Source organism: Pleuronectes platessa, chromosome 4, assembly GCF_947347685.1.
Source record: "Pleuronectes platessa chromosome 4, fPlePla1.1, whole genome shotgun sequence".
Taxonomy (NCBI): domain Eukaryota; kingdom Metazoa; phylum Chordata; class Actinopteri; order Pleuronectiformes; family Pleuronectidae; genus Pleuronectes; species Pleuronectes platessa.
The window spans coordinates 18164856-18190424 of record NC_070629.1 but is presented as its reverse complement, the minus strand read 5'-3'; the positions used below and the strand labels follow the sequence as shown (position 1 = coordinate 18190424).

The following is a 25569-nucleotide window of genomic DNA, read 5'->3' as shown; positions in this document are numbered from 1 at the left end:
TACATCACTGGCTTCATGCCACTAGCATCAAGCATAACGTTAACTTGGATTAAAGTAAGTTATGCTGGGAAGTATATCAAAGTATAAAGTAAATAATAGCGTTGCAGAACACATTTTGCAGAACAAAAACCTGCCAATGTGGCTTCAAACTGAGAATGTTTGTAGATTTTAAAGTTTAAATGTTAAGTGTAATATATTGTTGAGGCTGGATCTAATGTCAAGGAAAAAGTATTTTTTCCTTTTCCTCCAGGATCTGGAGAAGTTGACATGAGAGGGGCATCATGCAGTTCCCACACAGAAGCAGACCACACTTGGGACACACAGAGAATGGAGTTTAGTGTAGTGTAATGTAGTGTACTGTAGTGTAGTATGTGTGTGTGTGAGGGGGGGAGTGATACATTACAGAGGGGCATAGGACAACCCCCACTCACCAGAGTCATAATCACACTCTGATCACCAATACAGGGAGGAAAAGAGAGACAAGTCATGGGTACATTGATACAGCCTAGCCTACGCACAACACACACACACACACACACACACACACACACACACACACACACACACACACACACACACACACACACACACACACACACACACACACACACACACACACACACACACACACACACACACACAGACACACACAGACAGACACACACACTTTTTTTTTTTCTCGTAATATGACAAGCTTCCCCCCTTCCGTTTAAAGTCTTCAAACTTCTTTCTTGGAGATATTTCCGCCATTGCTGCAGAAACACTGCATCATAGACCCACAATCTAAAAGCAAACTGATTATAACTACCTGATATATCATGTCCGTTGAAACAGCACAATTTAGCTTCCACACTAAATAATTTCAGGTACATGACTGGTGAACCAAATGCTCTTTGTTCAATGGTTAATTCTCTCCTACTGTTTATTACAGACTCTTTTATTTTGGGCTTTTCAAACCACAAAGCAGGTATTTTATGCTTATTTCTAAGCCAGTTGTTTTCTTTGTTCTGATATAAACATTAATTATAACGATTAAGCTTTAACTGAATTTGAATTTGACTCTGCGCCCTTTGCCTCACTTCTTCCTTTCTTCTAACTCTGCTCGTCTCTGTCTTTTTTACTCAGCATCTCTTTGCTTATCAGACATCACACTTGTGTTTTCAATTTCATACCGTCATCCAGAGCGTCTGAGGCCTCTGCTTCCCTCCTCCTCCTCACAGCTCTTTGCTTCTCCTCTAGCCTCTGTTTTTCAGAGTTTGCTTCATCCCATCGCCCTGCCTCCATCAGCCTCTGGTCGGGTCTCAGGCGGCTATCCGTTAGTCCCACTCCGTCCTCCAGCTCATTCAGGGTCAATGCCAGAGCAGAGAAGTGGTACATGTTCTCTGCGTTCTCCCTGAGATAGCATGAAGTAGACTTAGTGTGTGATGATCAATAATATCGACTGAACATTGCAGCTGTTATACAACCACAATGACTCATATATTGCACTGTTTTCCCTTATGAAGCTGTCAAGGTAAGCTTACGGGAGAGGGTATTTCTTCCACAGCAGTTTGGGGGACAACGTCTGATAGACGGTCTTCTGCTTGCCCTCTGATCCACTGCCCCCTCGGCTGCTCTGAACGATCTTGGCACTTTCCATCTTATCATCCCACGTACCAGAGAGGATGTAGTGAGCCTGGCCCCCGCTGTCTGACACTACACCCGTCACCTGATATCAGCAAAAATAAATGAAATCAGAAAATAATTGTGCGTCTGGTCATGATACACAGGTGTAACAATTTTTGTGAAGACTTGTGAACGCTGACTGAGGGGCTTTTCCTTAGATGGCGCTGTTGAGCCATTTACCACGCCCATTTCAAATTATTCCCGAATTCAAATACTTTTTAGGGTTTGGAATTTCCTGCAAACTTTGGTGAGAATTTGAGCATGTGTAGGCCCTGAAAAATCCCCAAAAGGAAAATGAAATCCATCTAAATACACCATTTCACAAGTAACTATGAACTGTATGACATCATACCAAGGTCAGAAATCCTTTACCTTATGTGGGACGTCCCTGGAGAAATAACTGTAGGGAGAGAACTTGAGTTGGCAGGTCTCCTTGGTCCTGTGATTCATAATCTCAATGTCCCCCGACTGCACAAATACAAAAAATATTGCAAGAGTGAGAGAGACAAACACACGCACTCAGAATGATATTTGAGTGAGTGTTAATAGGAGAGGAAAACATTCCTCAACAAGAATAAGAATGAGACTGACGGATGCACAGACTGACAGACTAACCTGAAAATATAATACAATGCCTCTGAACATGGCCGTCGTGGACACATTAAAAACTTAAATACAAGGTAGAGAAAAAAAGAAGAAACACATTCTGAGGAGACAGAGAGATGTGAAGCCTTCCCCTCCTCCCCATGAATAACTGGGCCTTCACAGAAAGAGGAAGCTGTTATTTTAGGCTGTTATTGGAGATCAAAGCTACAGATAAATCCTTAGAAATTGTGAGGCTCCTTATTAATGTGCTTGAAGGCTTTGCTCTGATTCCCCTCTTAACTAAGGGGAATGAGAGATCTCCTGGATTGTACCACTAAGCTTTTCACCCTGGGTAAAGGCCAGACGTAGTAAAGTAGGGCTGCGGGTTTGGAGCTGTGGCTGAATAGTAACCAAAGAGGAGTAAAACAAACCTGGTCAATCCACAGCTTGCCCACGATGATGTTATGCACTGTGGAGGTGACCTTTCTCCAAACATAGTGGTTCCCACTGGATTCGAAGTGCAGGTGAATGGCACCTGGCGTGCAACAGGAACAAAAGGGTGTAAGAGAAATGAAATATCACAGCTACCATTGTTCTCAGTCTGACACTGCAGACCTGAAAGTGATGTGTTAGACTGTGGGTTTGTTTTTGTGACTGTAAATCTGTTTTTGAACATTGTCAATTCTACCTGCAGCTTTGTTGATAACATGTATTCCACCATTGACACTTTCCACTTAACTTTATTACAGCTGTGTGACAAAAAGTGAGAGAAGTCAGATTAATGTCCCTGTGTCCCTTGGTTGGCCTGTATATATCAAATCTCTCATTTATCTAAACCAACAGACCCCTGCTCGCTACTGTCCCACAGCTACAGATACCTCCATTTATACCCATATTTTATGTGCAAGTCAAAGGGATCATAAAACGCTCCTGATTCATTTTCACACGCTCTGATGTGAGATTGTGTGGGAGGCAGATCAGTGTTCCACTTCTCTAAGGTCTGAGACTGTGGCCTTTCAGTTTGTATGATTGAGCCTATATTTACAAACGTAGTTTGCTAGCTTCCCAGCTGAATGTGAAATGTCTTACCTAGAGGCATAATAGAGAGGTATTTTCCACGGAACTTGCTGGCAATTGTGATTTCCTGCCACAGGGTCCAGCCTTGTTTGGAAATCACATGATGTGCAGCAGCAGGGGGGTGATGGCTCACCTTAGACGATAGAAAGACAAAAAAGATAAAGTAGAAAATGAGGAATATGTTCATATAAGCATGGAGTACACTGTCAGAACTTGTGCATGCACATCAGTGCCTGTTTTAACAACAACTCCCTGTGGCAGCACCGTTACCTGCTCACACAGCGAGCGATAGCCAAACTCTTCCAGGCGATCGAGCTCGTAGGTCTCGCCCAGGAGGGGGTTGAAGGGCTTGGCTGTCCGATGGACCGTGGTGGAGTAGGAGGAGACGGAGAAGGCAGCGACCAGGCACATCTGCTCCAGAGAGGAGTCGCAGCGCGCAGCCCTGTCCAGGAGCTCGTGATACTCCAGGTCCTCGGTGAGTCGCTGCAGCATTGACAGCGGCTCATTGAAGTTCACCTGAATGGAAGAGAAAGAATTGAAGATGTAATAAACAATTTTTGTCAAGCTGTCAGCAATAGGAGCACCGTGCCTCAATCACTTACAGGCATGGGGATTTTAGAGAGCTCCTTGCCAATGCAGTTCTTCATAATGCTCCATAAATTGAGGGAGTAGTTGGGTTTGTCTGGGATGTGAGTCCGCCTCCGTCTGCGGGGCTGCAGCTCCTTCCCTGACACATCGTTACAGCCTGGAGACATCTGGGATTAGATGGGGGTGGGGGATGAGGAAAGTGGGATTGTAACTTTTTTTTTTAATAATATTTTGATATATAACAGTTTGAAGAAAGGCTTTCAACTTGTGCTTGGCAGCACATCACCAGACACAGTGACAGAGCGAGTGAAAGACAGGAGGAGAGGGAAGAGAAGACATGTGTTTGAGAGAGAGAGAGCGAAGCAGCGAACAAGAGGCGAGGGAACAGGAGAGCAGATGTTTCACTGGTAATTAAGATTTAGTGGAAAGATGCAGCTGTGTATCTTTGGCACCGCATGGATGACAATGAGACCAGGAAACACAATCAAAGGCTGTGTGTGTGTGTGTGTGTGTGTGTGTGTGTGTTTGTGTATGGATAAATGTAGGGTAGGGTGAGAACAGCAAGTGAAGATGGCTGCAGGAATAAAGCAACGGAGAATGAGTCTATGTGAGATCAGAAAGTCAGATTTGTTAGGAGGAGAGATGCTTACATGGTCGTCCTGGATCCAGTCGATGGGGTGACCTCCGCTTGCTCCGCTCAAATTACTGGATCGCCTGAAACAGAGTGAAAATGTTTTCCACCGTCGCTACTGGTCACGCACACATTCACAAGTACATAGAGATACAGAACATTTCTCTACATGCTTTACCACTTCCATACACACCCAGTACACACACAGCGCACACATGGGAGCTGAGGGTTATTTTACATGAGAGGAGCCATACTAATGACCTACCAGAAAAAGACACAGTCCACTGCAGTAAATAAACATGCTCGAGAGCAGAAACAATAATAAGAAATTGTTTTTCCTTGCTACAGGAAGGAAGAAGCTCTTTTCATCTATCTACTAATTCCAGAAATCAAAGGACCCAAGGAGATGCAGTGTCGAAATTGGTGCTAATTGGACAAGTGATATGTTTAATATTAATAAACTCTGAATAACAAAGCAGAGTAGCAGCGGTGGCTGGGCATCATAAAGTAATAATGTCAATATCGACAACAGTACTTTCAGGACAACGGCAAACACTTCTGGATTCTGCTTTCCTGAACTTTGAATATACAGGTCAGAAAGGAAGCTGCAACCAGCATCATCCCAAGCCAAGCAAACAACCCATTTTGGAATGAACTGGTCCTTTATTTAAAGACTGAAACAAGTAGAGTTGCCAGCAAGAGATAGACTCCAATACAATAAAGAAACATGCTACATTTGAGAGCAAAAACTACAATAGGGAACTGGTTTTCACTGCTTTAGGAAAGCAGAGGCTTTTCCATTTATGTAAAACAGATTAAAAACATCCCAAAGTGAAGGGACACCAGTATAAGATACGTGTGCTCACATCATGAGCCATAAATAGAGCCTTGTTCAGCTGTCAGCCACAGTCAGACTCACTACTAATTAGACCACACACAGAAATAATCTATAGCAACTTTCTTCCCTGTGTTTCTCTTTCAGTTGTCCTTGTCCTTGAGAAAACACAGTGCATTGACAAGACGAAAACTGACCTGTGCTGTGTGTTGTCAGTGGCAGTCACTGTGATAAACGCAGGGGAATCCTCCATGGCATCAAAGTACTCAGTATCCTCATCTTCATCACTTGCGTCTTCTTTGAGCGGCCTCTCGCTTCCTTCATTCGGGACATATGCATTGAGTGAGTACATGCAGTCATTCAGACAACCTGCAGCACCAGGAGAACAATCACATGATGTTGACTTTCTAATCTACAGAGTTGAGGAGGGAGCAGCATATAATCACATACCCGTGGCAATTAATTATAGGAATAATAAGCTTAGTGAAATTGGCAATGTGCCTGCTGGTTAACGAGCCTGAATGATGCAGGTTCCTCAGGGTGCTCTTCTCATATTCTGTATCCAACATTCAATTATCTGTGATAAAAGTGGAGCTTCCAACAGAGGAGCACAAATCCTTATATAAGCTTATTTATATTGTTTCGAATGAAAAGTGATAATTTTTAAAAAGGAGGGTAAACTATGACCTTCATAAACATAAATTTGCATTATTTTCCATCAACCATGAAAGTGACACTATTTCCTATTTTGACACTAAATGCCGAACCACGCCCACTAATCACGCTTTACTCTCCACGCCATCAAGTGCAGACAACACAGTGAAAATTTTGTGTTAATTGAAATAGAGTTGTGAAACGAGGCTTGTGAGCAATTTAGGCACGATTGGACAATGTACTGTGCAGTTACAACAACTTAATTTTCACTCTGATCAGCTGCTGGTGCTATCACTATCACCACATACAGACAAATATATCTGTTCAGGTCGGGACTCTAATCATAGGTCAGAATTTTGGGGAGGGTTGGACAATGCACAGTGGAGTTAAAAAACATCCTTTTTCATGGCGAATCAGCAGGTGGCGCTATGACCATGAGGTAATATTGACACATGGAGCTGTTCAGGGAGGGATACGTAAATAAGAGAAAGAACTTGATGAATAGACTGACTACAGAGACCGCAGAGACCGGATGACCTACAGCTATGAAGATAATTGCTATCTCTAACATAAGTATAAATTAATTGAATCCTTCCTACTTACATTTTCTTTCCTCCACATGAGGAATACCCACAGTATTGACCCTGAGCCACACATAACTTTTAGCCGATAAAGTGAGGCCCACACTGAGGCCTGCAGGAGTAGGCAACACCCAGACAGACATTCTCACCCTTGTTGGTGGTCGGGGCACTGGGCTTGTTGGAAACAAGCGTGGGTGCTTCTCTCCACGCTCGCTCCAGGCTGTTATGTTGCTTGGCTAGCTGCTCAATGGTCTCCTCTAGGTGAGTGCGCTGCTCTCGCTCATACTGCAGTGCCCGTTGCCATCTCCTACTGTGGGTCTCCGCTAGGTCCAAGAAGTCTCGACACGCCTGAGGGATCACATTCACACAAGTAAATATCGTCTCTGAAGGCACAGAAAGTAAAAAAAAAAAGAATAATAATCATTTAAGTTTTTTAAAGATTCACAACCTGGGGAAAGAATCGTTATTTTTAACAAGTTTCAAGTTACTTTCCATTTGTTATGACAAACAGCCCAGATTTTTGCAAAATACTTCTCTCCTTATTTTATAATATGGTCATCGAGGGAATTTCTTTTTTATTTTGGTTCATGTTCAAGTCTAAGATTCCTTATTTGCAATTAAAATATAACTATAAAACCTTTATCAATAATAAAGTCAACAAATAATGCCATACTGAAAAATATCATGAAGATGTAACTTTTGCAGACAGCTGACAACTAGAGAGGGGTCATAGGGGTAGAAAGGTTTAAATATATCTTTGTCAATCATTGTAATCAAGGCTCTTAATCAAATCTTTCAACACAATCATCATTATATTAATTAGCTTTCTGGGGCACATTGACTGGGTCTCCCTGCAGTGACAAACGTTTCCTCCGAGCAAAGTGAAAACACAGAACACAACAGTGAGCAATGAGCTGATTACATTGCAGATTATATCGGAGTCAAGAGGGGGCATCATTGTTGCTGCTTTGGTTTTGCTGCGGAGACGAGGTTACTTCAGATCAAACATATACGTGGGTGTATCAAGTGTCAACTCAAAGGTCAATGAACCTAAATAACATAGATGACTCCATGCATGACGGAAGTGTCATGGTACAGCCACTGAACTGTTAACAAGTGGACTTCCAGGGGAGTTTTTTTTTTAAATAATCATTACTATCGAGTATTTTGGGAATAAAAATGTGTGGGAACAGCACATGATTACATAGTGTCCACTCAGTATCAGCTGCAATTATCTCTTTGGTCCCAGAGCCAGAGGGGCTGTTCAGTGTTAGTTCAAGCTAACTGGAGCTAACACAGCTAGATAAAGCTGTGACTGCAGATGGGGAGCTGGAGGGATACAAGTGTCGCACAACTCAAATAATCTCTGTTCCCTGTTGAGAGAGCAGTCAGGAAGTACGACAGCATCTGCAGGCAGCAAGGAAGAGAAATAAGGCTGAGGTAACATCAGGAAACAGGATATCTATCTGTCGGCTGAAGAAAGTCCTCACACACACACCCACACTAAATGGTGTAATTTGAAAGCAATTTCCCCAAATTACGCTATGATAAATAATAAATGTTTTATAAATATTTTATCTTACGAAGCTTATTAAATGAATGCTTTAATTCGAAAAAGAAATGTCTAATTCATTGAACTATTTCATGATAGCTACGATTTATTATTTTACTTTATTGATAGTAGTAGTTAATATATGAAACCTTGATAAATTTGCTTGGGATTCAGTGGGAAAGTATAGCAAAGAGAACATCTTTCATCTTTTACACCATTAAAATGAAAACTAACTATCTCAAAATCATCTGTAAGGTAAATATTTTAAGGCAAAGCCTCATCAAATAAAAAAAAAGATTAAACTAATGGACTAGTTTAGCAAATATAAAAAATACAAAATGAAAAAATGAATCAATTTATCTGATGATACTTACTGGAGCAGAGGATTTGAGTTATCCAAATTATTTAAAGTTAAGTCAAGTTGGAATTTAGCATAATGAACTTAGAATATTAATTCCTTACCCTTTATCAAAGAAATATTTCTATAGCTTTGGGTGTTTTTGGAGCAGAAAACTCCAATGAACCTGCATTTTGTTTAAGACACGAGAAAGAAATCTCTAACACAGAAGATGTCTCCGGTCAAGCCCTTACCTTCAGCTGTCTTTGATGGGGGGTCTAAACTCCAGTGTCTGATCATTAGTTTAAATGTTTGCTGTGCACGTGACATAGCCGTCAACTTCCTCAGACATAATCATGATATGAAACTCAACACCCACTTGAAAAACTATGACAGTTCCACTTTTTTTGTGCTGACTCTCCGGCACAAACTCAGACTGCATGTGATGTCCGGTCGGGGGGGGTTAGTGGGACTCCAGGAGTGGACATGTAAGTCAGTAAGAGGTGGCAGCTATGGATGTCTGCTGTAAAAGTATGCAGAGTGGCTGAATCAAATAAATGTGCATGCAGATACAACCGAGCAAGCGCTTGGATTCTCGTGAGAAGTTACATCACCACTAAATGAACGATAGCAACCTTCTCCTCAGGCTGAGAGCATGCAGTTGCCATTATGACCTCTTTCTTCCTCCAACACCTCCTCTCCCAGCCCTACATGTAATAACCCATAACAATGCAATTTATATTATAGAGCAAAGAACCTGTTTTGATAGTGGCTAAACATGGCCAGTGCTGCTCTACACCTATCAACCTGACAAGCAAAAGAAAAAATAATCGCATGCACTTTCGGCAAAAAAGGTAATCTGCACTCAAGAATACACAAAGCTATCAACTGTTTAAAGTCAACGACAAAAGCAAGAAGGAACACAAACCTTGTCTGGTTTTAGGCAGAGCAGGTCTGTGTCTCTGTTTGACTGTTGGAAGGCTCTGACATTCCTCACCAAGCAGGGAGGGTCAAGGGTTTGAGAGGAGGTGGGGGGGGAGCAGGGGCTATTCCTGTACCCCCACACCCACTATCATATCTCGTATCACTGCTGCAGGACCTCAACCCTCCGTGAACTCTCATCCACTACTGAAATACTGCAAAGCCCATGGTATTTACCATTGAGGAGGATGGAATGGGGCCAGATACACTAGAGGATTTCATATTAGGATGCTTGTACTCAGAGCCGAAGCATTCGATGTGGTTGAAACCAAAAACCTGGTCCTGTGGGTTGTTCGGTTTGTTAAATGTTGATGAGAAAGTGACTCGACCAAACAATAACAATAATGAGATGCAAGCACCGGGAACCACCGTCACCTCTACAGTTGTAGACATTATAGACAGTAAGGTTTAAAAGGATCTGGTGTGAAACTGCTTCTTTAAGCCTGCAGCTCAGTGGCTCTGCTTCAACATACCACAGTTTGAAGTGACCTCATCGCTCATCACTCCGTAACCGGGACATTATAGATGTCTGACATTCCTGTCATATTAATCATGGAACACCATGCAGAATACATTTTACTCTCTGCTCACTGCTGATGTGTCTCACACCCTGGTCTATACCAGCTACTTACATTGATCATAGCATTGGAAGTGATTCGGAAGAGTGTGGCTCGCTCGTTGACTGCCTTGATCTTCTCCCCTCCCTCCACAGGGACCTTCAGCCCCTCGAGTTCACTCAGGGATCGCTGCAGGGCCGCGCCATGCTTTGCGATCAGGTCATTACACGTGCTGAGGTCATCGAGCTTGCTGACGAGTATCTTCAGTGTTCCCTGAATCTCGCTGCGGTCTGATTGGGAAGTGGGTTCCTCGTCTCCTGAGTCATCTGGAAGTAAGAGGTCAAAGGTCACACAAATGGTCTTTAAAAGGAGAGGATTATGGGGACAAACTTAAGTGCATGGCTGCGGAATCACAAAATACTTGAACACACCTTGCTTTTTTAGAGCAGAAATCTCAGTTACCTCCACTGACAATTAACGTAGCAAACTGCAATGAATAATCATGATCAATTATGAGTGACTCATACAAACAGTCGAAGGAAAAAATTAGCGGCTGTCTAACTGATTAGCACTGTTTTTTATACGTCGTTTGCCCTGGAAGTTATTGCAGAGACGGGCAAATGAACTGTACACAAGTCAACAAAATATATGACATGGGTCTAGTTGTTGTAGACATTTTAATGAAGAAATGCTACATATTATATCTTGAACCTGACAACGATGGGAAGCCACAGTGTTTTGCGTTTCTCTAATGTGTTAATTAAAGGATGAAAAGACTCCAAAAAAAGATAAAGAGAAACTCTTTAGTCGCCATGACAACAAACCATTTAACAGCGATGAATTCAAATGATGAAGTTATTGTTAATACAACAGCTTTTAAATTCAAATTTTACAGATGGCTTCTTTGACACACATCAATATACCCACACCAGCAGTGACACAGCAACCACACTTTGAATGCAAAAATCCTTGAAAGCTCATCAAACACAAATGTGAGCGGTGTGAGGACGTTTGGATTCAGGCGGCTCATCCAATTCCTCTGAGCATTTGCAGTAGCAGCTGTCTTTCTGTATGATGTCGTACTTACAGTATTTTCTCAGACTTTTTCAGGCAAGATCTCCTTCAAAAGCCCTAAAAAGTTACCCTCACACACACACACACACACACACACACACACACACACACACACAATAGTTATCTATCTAATAAAAGCGAGAGACTAGTTAAATTAGAGTCTGCATAATAACATCAGGCAAACTCTCATTCATTTATTTTCCCTGCATTAATGATTCATTCACTATACTTTGCTGAATGGTCATCTGTGCCCCCCCCCCACACACACACACGGGGGCTCTATGCCCCTCTCCCCAGGAGGGCCCGCCTCCCAGTGCGAGAACCACTGCACTAAGCAGAGGTTACTCAAGGTTGACAGAACACACGAGAACAGTGTTGCAGCGTCAGCTCTAGATTACACACGCACAAGCATGCACGCAAATGCACACGCGTAAACCAGTGACACACAGAAGGACAGAAATATAGAGAGGGAAAGACCTAGGTCCATGAACTGCCAAAAAATAAAGCAGAACTACTCATTTTCTGAACTTAGGGGGATACACAAACTTTCTAGGAGGAAAACATTACTCTTATATCATTTTATATCTTAACACATGCTCAAACAACCACATACTTGCACACCAGTGTAACAAATCTGAACTTCCCCAAATATCAGCATTTGTGTTTCTATTTTAACTATAGTGGCCTCTGTCAAAGCCCAACAGTTGCCATAAATGCAATCAAGCTGCATCAAACCAATTCATAATTATTAGTCCCCCGACCATGCCTGATTGTTTTTATCGAGATTATTCCCTTGGAAAACATTGAAAATGTCCAAAACCTTCAATCTACCAATGTTGACCGTCTGAAGCTTGAATGTCTAGAAAGTGCTGTTTTCTGTCTTGTACTCTGAAGCATTAGGATCATGCTCTGTCAAAGTGAAAACATGTGTTATGTAGCCAATGGAAGACATTGTCACAATCGTGGTGAGAGGCAGCTCCGTAGCAACACTTCCCACTAAGAACATGGCAGCTGGCTGTGACCTTACAGTGGAAGAGACTATCACCTCTGTCAAGCCTATTTACACCATGCAAGTATAACATTGACATATCCGCCTGGGGATGCTGGTAGAGCTTGGAATACATCATGTAACAGCAATATACTGAGGTCAAACTTAGAGGTAGGTCCAGAGCCACTGAGAAACAAGCTGCACACACACACATTCACACAGGACTTATCCTTAAGTTCCAAAGCTGGTGGAATACGTTTGCAGCACAGACGTTGCAAGACTCGGTGCGTAGTCTCAGCAGCAGAACTTTGTGTCAGAGTTGATATGCGTACATGTATGAAAGCAAAATACATTACTGTACTTCAACATCACAGTCATTGATGATGGAGTTAATTTAGATAAGGGGACCCAGGAAAGGTGAGCAAAAAGAAGGGGAGAGAAGGGAAGAAAGAAAACAACCTCTCACCATATTTGCATTCCTGGTCATTCATTTCCCCCAAAGGTAACCACAGTTCAGCCAGGAAGCAGCAGCAGCATACACACACACGAACAGAGGCCACTGAGCTCTATCCTGCCAGGTACCGTGTGAACATGTTGAACAGGCTTTCCGAGAAAATGCACGTGTCTGACTATTAGAAGAGGCAAAAACAAAACCGTCCAAGCAAGGGTCAACCCAGCAGCCTAACTGCGGAGCTTAAAAAAACCTATAGATCAGAAAACTACACCACTCAGCACCTAATACCAGCCACCATTAGGGAAAGACTCAGAATACACTGAGTTTCAATTAATTCTGTACGGAGAGGGAAAGGTAGAGGAGGTGAAACCGCTGACGACGTAAAGACAGAAAAATTTAGTGTGTGTCATGAGACCAGCAGCTGGAAGAGAGTTAAAGAGGTGAGGGAGGAAACTAAAGAGTGAGTTCAGAGAGAGCCGCTAATGGAATAAGCCTTAAATTGGCAAAGTATGACAGATAAGTTAGTTGGCATGTTGGGAGGTTTTGAGCTTCCTCCCACAAGGCAACAATATGCCACATTCGATTGAATGAATTTTAAGTTGATGCCCCCAAACAAAAAAAAGGTCACCAAAATATGTCAGCAATTTACAGTAAGAGAAAAGTGGAGATTCTTTTTGTTTTTTGAAACGTTTTATCTAATTTGAGCATGCAGCTGCGGATATGGCCAATTATAATTTTTTTTAAATATTGTCTGTGCTTGTCAGATGGAGCCAATTAGTTCCAGTATTCAAAGCCAGACCACAGTGGTGGAATGTACCATAGTAATAAGTTCCCTCAAGGTCTAGTCAATGTTTACAGTTTATGGATCAGACAAAAAACTAATTAGTGTATATTTAATCCAAAATGCCAGAAACCTGCAAGTTGCTTTCTCTTCAGATAGCAGGTCTGTCACTTTTTTTCACTTTGGCAAACTTAGTTAAAAACATTCAATCTTCTTTGCAGACTGCACACAACAAGAGCTCTGTTTTATTTTTTTAATGGTGATCACACCGTTTTGGTTGGTCTCGTTGGTCTCATTGGTCATGATAATCTCACAGCCAGACCTGAACATAAGCGGATCTTTCTTCTAGACCACCATAGTGTTGGTTCCAGTCAAACCAGTTACTGTATCTTTAGCTGTTGAAACACTAAACTGGTTTGAGATTAGGCACTGGCTCAGAACTGGCTCTTGAACTACCATGGTGGAAATGGGAGACAGTTATCTGTTAACGTTACAGTAGGTCTTTCATGGACTTCAGGGTCGAGTGGAGAGCAAAGACAACGGCAGAATATATGAAATAACACATCCTGCCCTCAAGTCTCTTTGAGAAAACCGTGTTAATTATGAATTCGGAGCAAAAGAAAAAACTAACAAGGGAACAGTGGAGACTGACCCACAGTAACCCCTGTCAGGGAAATCAAACTGAAACATCAGATGTTTCGTCTCATAGGAGACCAAGTTTACTAAATGGCAAAGTCACCACTGACTGAGTTACTGTAATCTTGACCCCAGTGCTATGCATGGCGTCTACTTTGGAGAGTGAAATTACAGAGTGGGGACTGGATAATATTTAGATAACATGTAGTGCATCGTGTTAAAGGGACACTGGGTGGTGCTGGGACATGCAGAGGTGCTGTGAGGAAAAAGCACCAGAGAGAGAGACGGCACACACACTTTTTAAATACCAGTGCTTAGGCTCAAGCTGATGATTTTTTACCAGTGTTAAATGACACGTGCAGCTGGGACATTTGAAGGTAAATTTAAATAAATGACTCAGTGGAGACATTTGCAGTACTGAGGTGAAGGATGCCTCATATTATTCACCCTCATTCTGCCAATGAGTTCAGCGGCTCTGAGCACTGCCACTTAAAAATAAACTGTCACATGTTCTGAGATATATTTGTCAAGAAAAGACTCTGCATACAGCACATTGTCTGTAAATCTTACTCCGATTAAACACAACATTAAAACAAGAATCTGTATATACAAATTTACATGGACACTAGCCAAAAAATCCTGGATAGGCATGCCGCCATCTTGCACATTTAGAATTCAGATTCTGCGTAGTATAGATGAGTGGAGCCACATTAGTATGGTCCCTTGACCAATCACGCATCTCAGCTGTCCATCATGACCTTTGTCCTCAATTTTTTGGCACCAAATAACTAATTCAAACTTACCAAAATAATAAGCATGTGACCTGAATTCATCTGTGTGATAAGATCTACCTAAAATTACACTGAAATTAGATAAATAAAAATACATTTAACATGCACTTTTAGTCTAATCCATGGCCCAGCCACTAACATAGCAGAGGCAGGATTCATTTGTTGCAGCCAGCCATGCTTTGGCTGTCTCTATATAGAGTCTATGATTAGAACCAATTAATGTGACTGATCCGGCTATTCTCTTTCCATAACCTCAGAGTATGGATTTTGCTGATGGATTCTCCTGTATAGACGATCTGAAATTTCAGGGAGACACCAGGACACTTTGTTCACTCCGAGTATGTCCAAGGCAAGTATGTCATAAACGGCCTTCCTGCTCTGATATTTCAATTCACGGAGACAGATCCATACGACATCGACAAAGTGTCAAGGACTCCCCAACAAGTTTGAATAGTGGAGGTGAAAACCCCTCACAAGATCCAAACACGTTCTGTCAACGGTATATCCCTCAGACCTTCAATAAAATGTGGATGAAGGTGGATTTCACACTGTGATGATAAATAACCGTTTCATGGCATCTGCATCAGTGTCACTGCCTAGATCGCCCCCTCACAACCCAAACCCACAGCAGATGTGGATGAATGGCTTTTCGTAGCAAAGTCAACATCACGAGGCAAGGCCAGGAGCCCATTAACACCCAAGTCATGCCTCAAGGCTGTATTACCTCCCCCCATCCCCTACATTTGAAGAACACTCTGCATCGACACAGATGCAAGTGTGTTTTCAGCTCCTGCCGTGTCTCTACTGCACTCTCCTCCCGAGATGATAACATTTGCAACAAATACACAACTGTGTTCGAGGCAAACAGAGATACAGGCTTTGAGGTTGCAGCTCATCGAATCACTACATATTCTCAATACATAAACACTTCATCCACAGCATGTTCATAGCTTCTCTCCTTCCTTATTGTCCATCTCAGTGTTGAGCAGTAAAGAGTGAGTAAAGGACGGAGACAGCAGGGAAATAGGCAGTGGGAGACTGTAATTGGGAAAGCAGTACCCTGCTATCCCACTGTCAGGGCTCGTCTCTTTGCTTGTCCCTGAGGACAGGCTGTCAGATCAGGGGGAGCCGGGCCTCTGGCTGACAAGACGTCACCCTGTGGTAGAGAGAGACGTGCATACCCGGCAGCCGGGCACAAGGGAAAAATGTACCTACCCTCTGGATGAAAGATGTTATTTAAACACAGTAAAAGGCTAAGATATGAAAACACTATCAGAAGAGTTTTCAGCAGACAGGTTACTTAATTTCTAATATCATTACAGTAACTTTTAAAGGTCAGAGTCAACATGGGGCTGTAAACTGTGAAGCAAATTCATATGTCAGCAGCTGTGAGGCAGTTCAATGAGTGTTGTTAAATCTTTTTATGATTTACAACCTAATTTCTATTTATTATGTCTCTGCTCTATGTTAATTTACTGGAATACATATTATCAGAGCTAAAGCAATAAAACAGATGCATATACCATTTTATCTTTTCTCTGTAACCAAATGAAAACCTAAGAGACATGATTACAACATATCGATTACAATGAGCCTGCCTTAACGCACAATAGCTCACTGTTTTGGTATTGTGCAAGAGAAGGGGAATATATGAGAAGTTTATCAGAGAAAGAAGCCTGGACCAGCTAGGTGTGTCCCAAAGGAACATGAGTGTAATCCAGGCCAGTAATTGCTAACGGGCTCCATACCTCCCCTGAGATGCATCACGAGGAGACAAACACAGGAGACAGCCGGTTAAACCCAGTTACAAGGCGCTCCACTCCACACAAGTAAATGAGGAGCTGTGCAGTGAAACTCATCACTGTCCCCAAAGCTCTGCAGCACAGCTCCGGCAGTGTTTCGAATCGAGCGCCCTCGGTAAGCAGCAAACAACAAAAGGAAAGATTAACAGTAAACTGCAGCAACTGAGCGATGGCTTTTAACACGGAAACATTGTATAATGTGCTTGGATAGACAAAGAGAGAATAACGATCAGCAGGCTGTCTACTAAACTGCAGATTTATATTCTGCTATATGCTGAGCACAATTTTATAAACTCCCAACTGATGCATCAAACCTGTGAAAGGAAAATGGCTCTTGCTTAGTGCATAACTCCTGCAGTCTGAAGGCTGAGGTCATAAATCATCTGACAACCTCAGAGAACAGACTGAGCTCATGTACAAACAAGTCTGGTCACTGGGACAGGATTTCAATAAGTATTGTGTGAAGAAGTGTGAAGACAGTATCAGTGTATCTAAAACAGTCTGCAGTTATCTCTCCATTGTCTAATGTGCACTATATTCAGTATAATATCAGTATATACAGTTTAATTAAAACATACTTACACTAGGCTGGTAAGCATGCAATAAATGCCTGCTGACATGCATACATTTATCTTTTACATGCAACATCTGTTCAGGCTGTGAAGTGGAGGCTCTGCTAAAGGAGCCTGTTGTGGTTCATATAGAGCGAAAACGTGAATATAATAATATTTATGCTACTGACAGACTGGTCTCACACATAAGGTGCAATTCCACAACATATATGCAACATTTCCAGACTTAGAATCTGCCTGAGTGTCACAATTCTAAAAAGTGACACATGCATACAACAAACAAATATGGTAGGCATGGTATGATAAATGTTCAGCGACACATGTTTGAGATGCAGTGTTATTAATAACATGTTCTCTTGGTTGTTCATGATACCAGTTTTTGATTTAATTTGTGTTTGTCATTTCCACAAAAATAGCCATTCTATGTATTGACGATATGAGATTGCTTATCTTTATGATGATTTCACTTTCGGTTACAGTCTGCAAATTCCGTGCTCGATTCAAACACATTGCATTCTCGAGAATCAACAGCAACATGCACAATAATAAATACCTTGAATCTCCCAGGGTGAGTTCCAGGCATCCAGATGATTTCAAAACACCAAGGGATCAAAGTATCAACCAACCAATTGACCAAGCCACATGGAGACTACAGCCCTATACTTTCTTGATCTCAATAATCCCAATAACATAACTAAAACATGAAATTAGAGTAATATTTTATCTGTATTGCCTTTTCAAACTCAACAAACTTGAACCTGATAAAGAAGAAAGCTTTAGCAAGACCCTAATCCATGAGTTAGTAACCTCAGAACACAGCCAGATTGAAATCCATTGGGCTAATTGTCCAGGTGCCAGCTCCGCAAGACAATGAGCCATGAAGGCGACCGAGCTGAGGTTACTGCACCTCAGAGCTGTGGAGGTGTCTCTAAAGTACTTATTAAGTTATGTGCATTAATATTTGAAAATTGAAACATGTCGAGCGCTCTGCAGGAGCTCCAGGGGCTGATCCTGCACTCTGACCCCTCTTAAAAACGAATGCAATATTTTCAGGGGATATTTGCATTTATAACCAAGTAGAGATAAGAGAATATTGTCAACTGCTTCTACTCTATTCTTCTCCGGAAACCATCTCAGAGCAGAGACTCAGAGTTCAGTGAGAGATGATTTTCAAGGTGATGTAGAATCTCACGTGGTGGTGCAGCTTTAGAAGAGGTTCCACATGCCAACAAACCAAAGTACTTCTGATCATCATGGCAGCCTATACCAAGCGTTTTCTACTGGGAACTGACCACATCTCATTATCCCACTGCTTATGCCACTGACTATCAAAGACTGCAAATTCATAACTACAGTGGGGACATCTTAATATTTCAGGAGTATATAGTTGAAACAGTGAATCCCCAGTTTACTGAGTTCAAGTGGTTTATACATCATTTAACTATTGTTATTGAACTCTGCTCTAGTTAGAACTAGTCTTTTTCATAAGTATATATAATATGTTATCCATAACTTTCTCATTATTGCTTTTATGATAAGGGAACCAGATTTCAGGCGTTTGCTTATTGGATAGAAGTTGTGATGATTTGGGTTGAAGTATTTTCCACACATCCCAACATTCATATTTCAGGAGCCGGCTCTGAACAAGCTAAAAGCAACATTTCCTATAATACCTTTGCCAAACTCATTTCACCGAGCAAACAGCAGCGTGAGGAGAGTGGGAGCTCGGGGCTTCAGAGCACAGCTGCTCAACTCAACATTGTCCAAGTCTGCCACAGGCAACAAAGTGATAGATGACGTGAGAGAGGTGGGAAATAGAACAGGATGCACAGAGACAGGGATGGGAAAACACAAACACACTTTTCATTGTTCCTCTCATGGTGGCATTATAATATACAGAAAACAACAAGTACACTGTTTTCGACGCCATTAACCTGCCACAAGCAGTAATGGAATATAGACTTTTTGTCTGTGCAAAATCCTTTATCATCTGAACTACATATTATGCAGGCCGCTATCGTGAGAGAACATGTAAAAATCCTATTAACCTGTAGTCCTTTCCGTCCTCACCGCTCCATTTTATGAACAAATTAAACTTGTCCTGTCCTCACTAAGACAGGTTCTAGGACCCTGGGATATACAGCTGACCTCACTCTACAGTTTTTAATAGTGCAATAAGCTCTCCACACATAATCTGCATACACAGACGCATGATGCCAACTGAACACGTAGGTCTGGCAGGCTCTGACTCATCCATATGCAAATGTAAAGTGGAGCAGGCGCACAGGACAGCGAGAGGGGAAAGGAGTCTAGGTGAGAAGTGCACAGGAGACCGACGGAAAAGAGGGAAGGTGATTGCATGCAGTGAAGAGCGCAGGAGAGGAGAGACGCTGGCACTGCATCGCTAAAGGAGGCTGCAGAAATGTGAGCATCCACAGCGAAAGATGACAGACGCCACAGGGAGAGAGATGGATGGAGGAATGACAGCTACCTCTCAGACGCAGGATTAGGAGGAGATGGCATGATGAGGGAGTTTTTGTCATGGCAGATGGACAGGAGTGTGACAGCTCCGTGCTACTGTGCTGTAGCTTTCGCCATGGTGGTACTGACCCTGGTTGAGTTTACTCAGGCAGCCCGAGTTGCAGAGGGAGCGCACCGTCCCTGGGTACCAGCAGCTCCGGCCCTTCATCCCACTCTCTGTGGGCCAGATCCCACTCCACGCTCCCTGAGACACAACGCTGCCCCTGGGCCGCTACATCATCCCGGCGAGGGGGGGGCTGAGGCAGCGACTTTCTCCACTCAGCAATGCAGCGTGCACACACAGACATGCATACTCACACATATACTTACAGCACATACATGCAGTGATGTTGGGAGCACTGCAGGTGCATCTTCATCTCCTCTCCTGCAGTGCTCCCCTAACACACACACACACACACACACACACAAGGCATTCACACATTCACAGAGCTCGGCACATTTACAATTCTCTGCCACATGCTTCTCTCAGTGCAGTGCAGATTGGAGAGAGAGGAAGTGAGTAAGCGAAGCGGAAAAGACACAGGACTCAGCAGCCAGCAGTCATCCACACAACTGACTGCTGGCTGCACCCAAATGCACCGATTCCACCTTTTTACCTCGCATCGGATTCTTTCATCGCTGGATGGCAAAAGTCAAATATTTCATGAAGGTTAAATGGCAGAGATTGAGTATGTCTCCTCAGAAATGACACCACATGAGGGATGATAAGATTTCACATTTATTTATTAGATCTTAACTCAGAGTGGTGGCACTTCACAAAGGGCGAAAGGTCGTTTATTTTTTGTTTCCTTTCACACTGATTGATGTATCCTTCCTCTGTCAACTCTGATCACCAGACTCTGACGTCATTTCAGATCCCACCCCCTGTACAGTGAGGTCAGGGTCACTGTACCACACACCTAAAGCTGTATCAGCCCTGGGCAACAATAACAAGCCTCACTGCCTCACTTTTCTCATTTCAAAATGACTGCCAAAGTACATATCAGAATGTACCACACTGTACTCTCAAGGTGACCCTGGCAACCTGAAGCCATGCTCCTCCTTTCAGCAATGACGCTACGGCATCTAGGTCATACTGGAAAAATTATTCAATATATACATCATCCAGTTTCATTATCACATTGGGATTTACAGTATGACACTACACTGCTTTCCTCATTATGAATCAGAGCTAACCTTTATGAAAATGATAAATTACTGTTATTTTTGTTTAACACATAAAAGTCTGGTTTCCTCTGATGCAGGGCAGTTAATTACCCAGGATAAGTTGCTGTCTGTCAACAGGATTTCTGATTCCATGAAATCTTGAGGAGGGCTGAGGCACAGAAGAAGAATTGTTATCCCCTTCCTTTAACGTGGCGAATTAGGGTGCTCTTTTTTTAATTAATATAATAAAACATTTTGCTATCTAAACATAGTCTGCATAAACTATACAGATATGTTTAAATAATCTAATAATGTGATGTCAGTGGCCTTCACACAATCTTCAGTGTGTATTTAAAAAGCACCAACTGTTTATTAGTGTTTCATTATGCAACACTATTTCCTTCTTTCATGGGTCATAGCATGGATAAAATACACAAACACACACATATATATATATATATATATATATATATATATATATATATATATATATATATAAACATATACAGTACATATCGCAGTGATTCTGTATTTAAGAAAACAAAGGCGGGTACCAGAGGAGGGTCTCTGTGGATTGTATGCCAGGTTAGAGAAGTGCTGACAGGGACAGATTGTGGAACATTTAATAAATAACACTGTCTAAATGCCCTGGGGCATGTTCGAGGAGGGAATGAAGCATGAAACTTCAATTAATTTCATATACTTGACCTTCTTCACTGCAGTAGGAGGTACCATACAAAGAGAGAGGTAGAAAACACCAGGCTTTGTGTCATACCACTGTTAATTTTGTCATCTCTATAATATTTTCTTTAGGTATTTCTATATTATTTAAACAGTCCTTCAACTCCATGAGATACAGCCAGCTTAAGAAAAGCTCAGTGAAAGACTGACATTTTGTCAGTGAATTGATTGAAAAAAACAAGTGTAGACAAATTTAGTGAAATAAAAAGTGTTGAGAGAAGAGATGAGAGAATTAAGAATTTAAGACAAAAACAAAGAGGAATACAATATGAATCTAAATAAAACGTCCAGCAAAAGTTGGGGCTATGAATCCACCCTGACAAAGTTTAGAGTTTGGGGTAGGGTTAGGAAAAAAGTTATAATAAAATACAAAAAAGAAGAAAAAAAGAGGAGGGATAGGATATGCAGTAAATGGTCATGCCAGCGAGGAACTGAACCGAGGCTTCCCTGCTCATGGCGTTTGTGTCCATGTGGTATGTGTTGTAACCACTCAGCTTTCAGGTCAACACTCACGTTCTAACTCTGGGACCAGTTAAATGAGTAGGCCGTGTCATTTCCTGCAGCAATAGCCATATACATGTTAATGATCCATGTCAAAAGACCTCAATATGCAAGACACTGCTTTTTTCCATGGAAGAAGCAGAAAGACAAACATCGACTGCAGTGAAACACAAGCTGAAAATGAGGAATCTTAATGGACCCCTTCTGTGGTGATAATAACCCACTTATCCAAAAGGAAGTGGAAGAGTGTTCATTAACCACAAATGTAAGAGTTCAGAGTTACTGCTTCCTGCCTCAAACTGCGCTGGTGAAGCATAACATTCGCACAACCTTCCCTAAGTCATTACTGACAAATACTGACAGTTTCAAGCTCAGGTAGAATCTTTACAAGGCAGCCGATAAAGATGGATTCGTAATTACCTCAATGATATGTGTTTTTATAGGGGAATGGCTGTGTTTATTAATGTGGGCTCAAACAAGTACCGATGGATTTGAGAAGCTGCCTTTCCAGATTTTAGCCCCGGTTTGCTTTCAGAACCTCCACACTGGTGAGAGGATGATTTTTTTCTAACTGCGAATCATGCATAGCTACTCTAGTGGAGTCTTAATATAGAAATGCATTGGTCCCCTTGACAGTTTCGACGTTTGAAGAGTCTATAGCTGCACATGCTTTGAAGCATGTAGAAGTAACGGTAGTTAAAAAATATATTTTCTCATTCATATGGAAATGAAGATACTCTATTTGAACTGACAATCTACTGCACAGAACAAAAAGATCAACTCACAGATAGAAAGACTTCACGGCAATATAATGCCTGACAAACCATGCATCTCTGAAAAATGTTTTATATGCCAGCAGCCATAAAGACCACAAGTACAGTCTTTTCCAAACCTATGACAGACGCCACCTAATGCAGACTGTTACCAACCACGATATAAGCAAAGACTAATGTTAAAACGACTGAAACACAAGGAAAAACAAATAACTCCTAAATAAAGCAGTTACATATTGTTCGAACCCTCCCCCCTTTTCTTATATTTTAATAATCACTGTCACTATATTTACTTCTTCAAACCAAAATAAGCAGGTTTACGCAGTTTTTTTTTTAACCTTTCCCATTGCAAACTCCTCTACTCTGCCATAGTAGAGGAGTTTGCCTTTCTTTCTTTTTTTCCCCCGGTGCTTCATGTTTGACGTCAGAAATGCACCAACAACTGTCTGTCTTGCCAAATTAGCCTTTCACCTTTCTAGAGTCAAATTCCAACACGGCCGACTAGAGCCGTAGCCGACAAAAACCTGCGTCTACTCCAGAGTCATTTGACCCAGGAGTGAATGCTGATTGAATCCATTTCCATTGTAGACATACAAGTGAAAGAGCCACAGACCAGACGACTCTGTTGAAATGGGTGCAAATGAAAAATGAAGGCACTCAGTCCCACAGATTGCACCAATACAGTAAAGTTGTGAAGATCATGTTCACTGTAATGAAGTTTCATATACTTGACCTTCATTGGAAAAATATAAACTGAGACCTGGGCCTCCAACAGTGGTGGCCTTTAAACAACATTAAAATAATATCACATCAAAGTCATAGTGTTAGATTGCAGCTGAGAGTAAACACTCTTTGCTGACTGTGGAGAAAAGACCCAAAGTTGGCACGAACACTTTCACCTGACCAGGCGAGAAAGAGAGGGGTTACAGCACAGAAACCCACTAAGCGGATGAAAAAGGAGGAAAATTAATAACTGAGCTTGAGAAATGAACCACTATTGTCCTAGCTGACCTCCTCGCACAATGTTCGACAAATTCATATTTTAATAGCCTGCCTGTATCTGCGCTCTCTATTTCTCGACTTCTCCTCCCTGCTGATAAAGCAGAAAAGTGACAGGAAGAAAATGTGCGCGTCAACTGGGACACAATGTGAGGTTATTAATGACTTCAGCTTTCACGCCGCATATAGCAGGTTACTGTAAACACTCAGAGCTGCACACAGCAGACAAACCCTAGTAGGACAAAGACAGCATGTTCGAACAATAACACTGACTGGAGTCGTGATCATTTATAGATTATACATTAGACTGAGTTAACAAGGGTCTAACACAAAAACATCCAAGTCTGACACAAACTCCCCAACCACACACACACACACACACACACACACACACACACACACACACACACACACACACACACACACACACACACACACACACACACACACACACACACACACACACACGTTACTTCTATGGTAAAAAAACAACAACAACTGCAACAGCCTCACTAGAGCAAAGGCCCAATTCATTTCAAATCAAGCTGCACCAAAATTCACATACTTAAAGATAGCAGCCCCTTAAAGATGTCAAAGAACAAAGAAACTAATAAACCAACAAATAAATAAACGGACATGGGGGGAAATATAATATACTTGGCAGAGGTAACAATCAAATAAAATGTCATCTAATCAACATTTCCACGCTCAGATACTTTCCCTCTTATATTTTCAGCAGACGTTAAGGTATATGGAACATTATATTCCTTGACTGGTTTTTTTAAAGGAAATAATGTGGCTGTGGTCAAAATATTCATTGCAACTTTTCAAACCACCTCTGCAGCATTATAAGAGTACTCCAAGATCGATATGTGCACATTGTCAACAAGGACGTGCATTTCATGGAAGGTACAGTAAAATCCTATCCACTGACACAGCAAAGAGACTCTTTCCCTTTATATTCACACATGAAACACATGGTTTTGAAGAGCATCCAAATGAAAATTTTATGTATGTTGATTACTTCTGCAGCCTCAGTATCTGTGATCTCTGTGGGATATATATGTGACAAACAGTGAATTTGACCCTGATAGCTTTGTCTCCATCTCACTTGTCAGTGGGAACCGAGCTTATCGAGCAAATCAACCTCTGCCGGCAAACGCTTTTACATCCGAGACAGACAAGGACAATTGATTTGATACACGGCCGCTGCAGAACTAATTAATGAGGATGATAATCAAGCCATCTGTCATTTCATAGAATCCTTTCATGAATTCAGAGATGGTTGCTATGAATTAAAACTGCATAAATATGATTAAAGTATGCTTGCTTGCATTTGTTAAAAAAAAACTTTAAGATGCAGCTTTTGGTTCTACAGAGTAGACATGAATATTTTCCAAAACGGTTATGAGTGATACAGATTTTGTTTTAAAGAGCAATTTTTTCCTCTTTACTGGTAAATCACCGAAATACTTTTACTACTAAAATACTGTGAGCCATGAATGTATTGATTTAAAGGAAGCTACAGATACTGTTCACAATACCTGAATTTATCGCCATCAAAACACGTGTAGTATAACTAGAAGAGGCAATATAAACTTGTCTTACAGTCAGTGTCCCCTGCCCTTCCCAGAAAGATCCAATCACCCTCTCACAATACAAACAAAGAGCAAACAAATATATATCCACAGTACTAAATAAATGCATAACAAATGTTTTCTATTTTC

General features: G+C 41.7%; 1 protein-coding gene across 1 annotated transcript in view; it reads right to left on the bottom strand.

Annotated features, from left to right (window-relative positions):
- osbp2b (oxysterol binding protein 2b) overlaps positions 1 to 25569 on the bottom strand; it is a 41221-nt gene that overhangs the window by 4784 nt on the left and 10868 nt on the right. The window contains exons 3-13 of the mRNA XM_053420859.1: positions 10119 to 10369; positions 6766 to 6964; positions 5579 to 5699; positions 4566 to 4629; positions 3930 to 4082; positions 3598 to 3843; positions 3340 to 3460; positions 2682 to 2785; positions 2038 to 2133; positions 1524 to 1708; positions 1173 to 1393 (exon numbers count right to left, since the gene is read on the bottom strand). Coding sequence (XP_053276834.1) covers positions 1173 to 1393; positions 1524 to 1708; positions 2038 to 2133; positions 2682 to 2785; positions 3340 to 3460; positions 3598 to 3843; positions 3930 to 4082; positions 4566 to 4629; positions 5579 to 5699; positions 6766 to 6964; positions 10119 to 10369 — 1761 coding nt within the window. The remainder of the gene's footprint in view (positions 1 to 1172; positions 1394 to 1523; positions 1709 to 2037; positions 2134 to 2681; positions 2786 to 3339; positions 3461 to 3597; positions 3844 to 3929; positions 4083 to 4565; positions 4630 to 5578; positions 5700 to 6765; positions 6965 to 10118; positions 10370 to 25569) is intronic.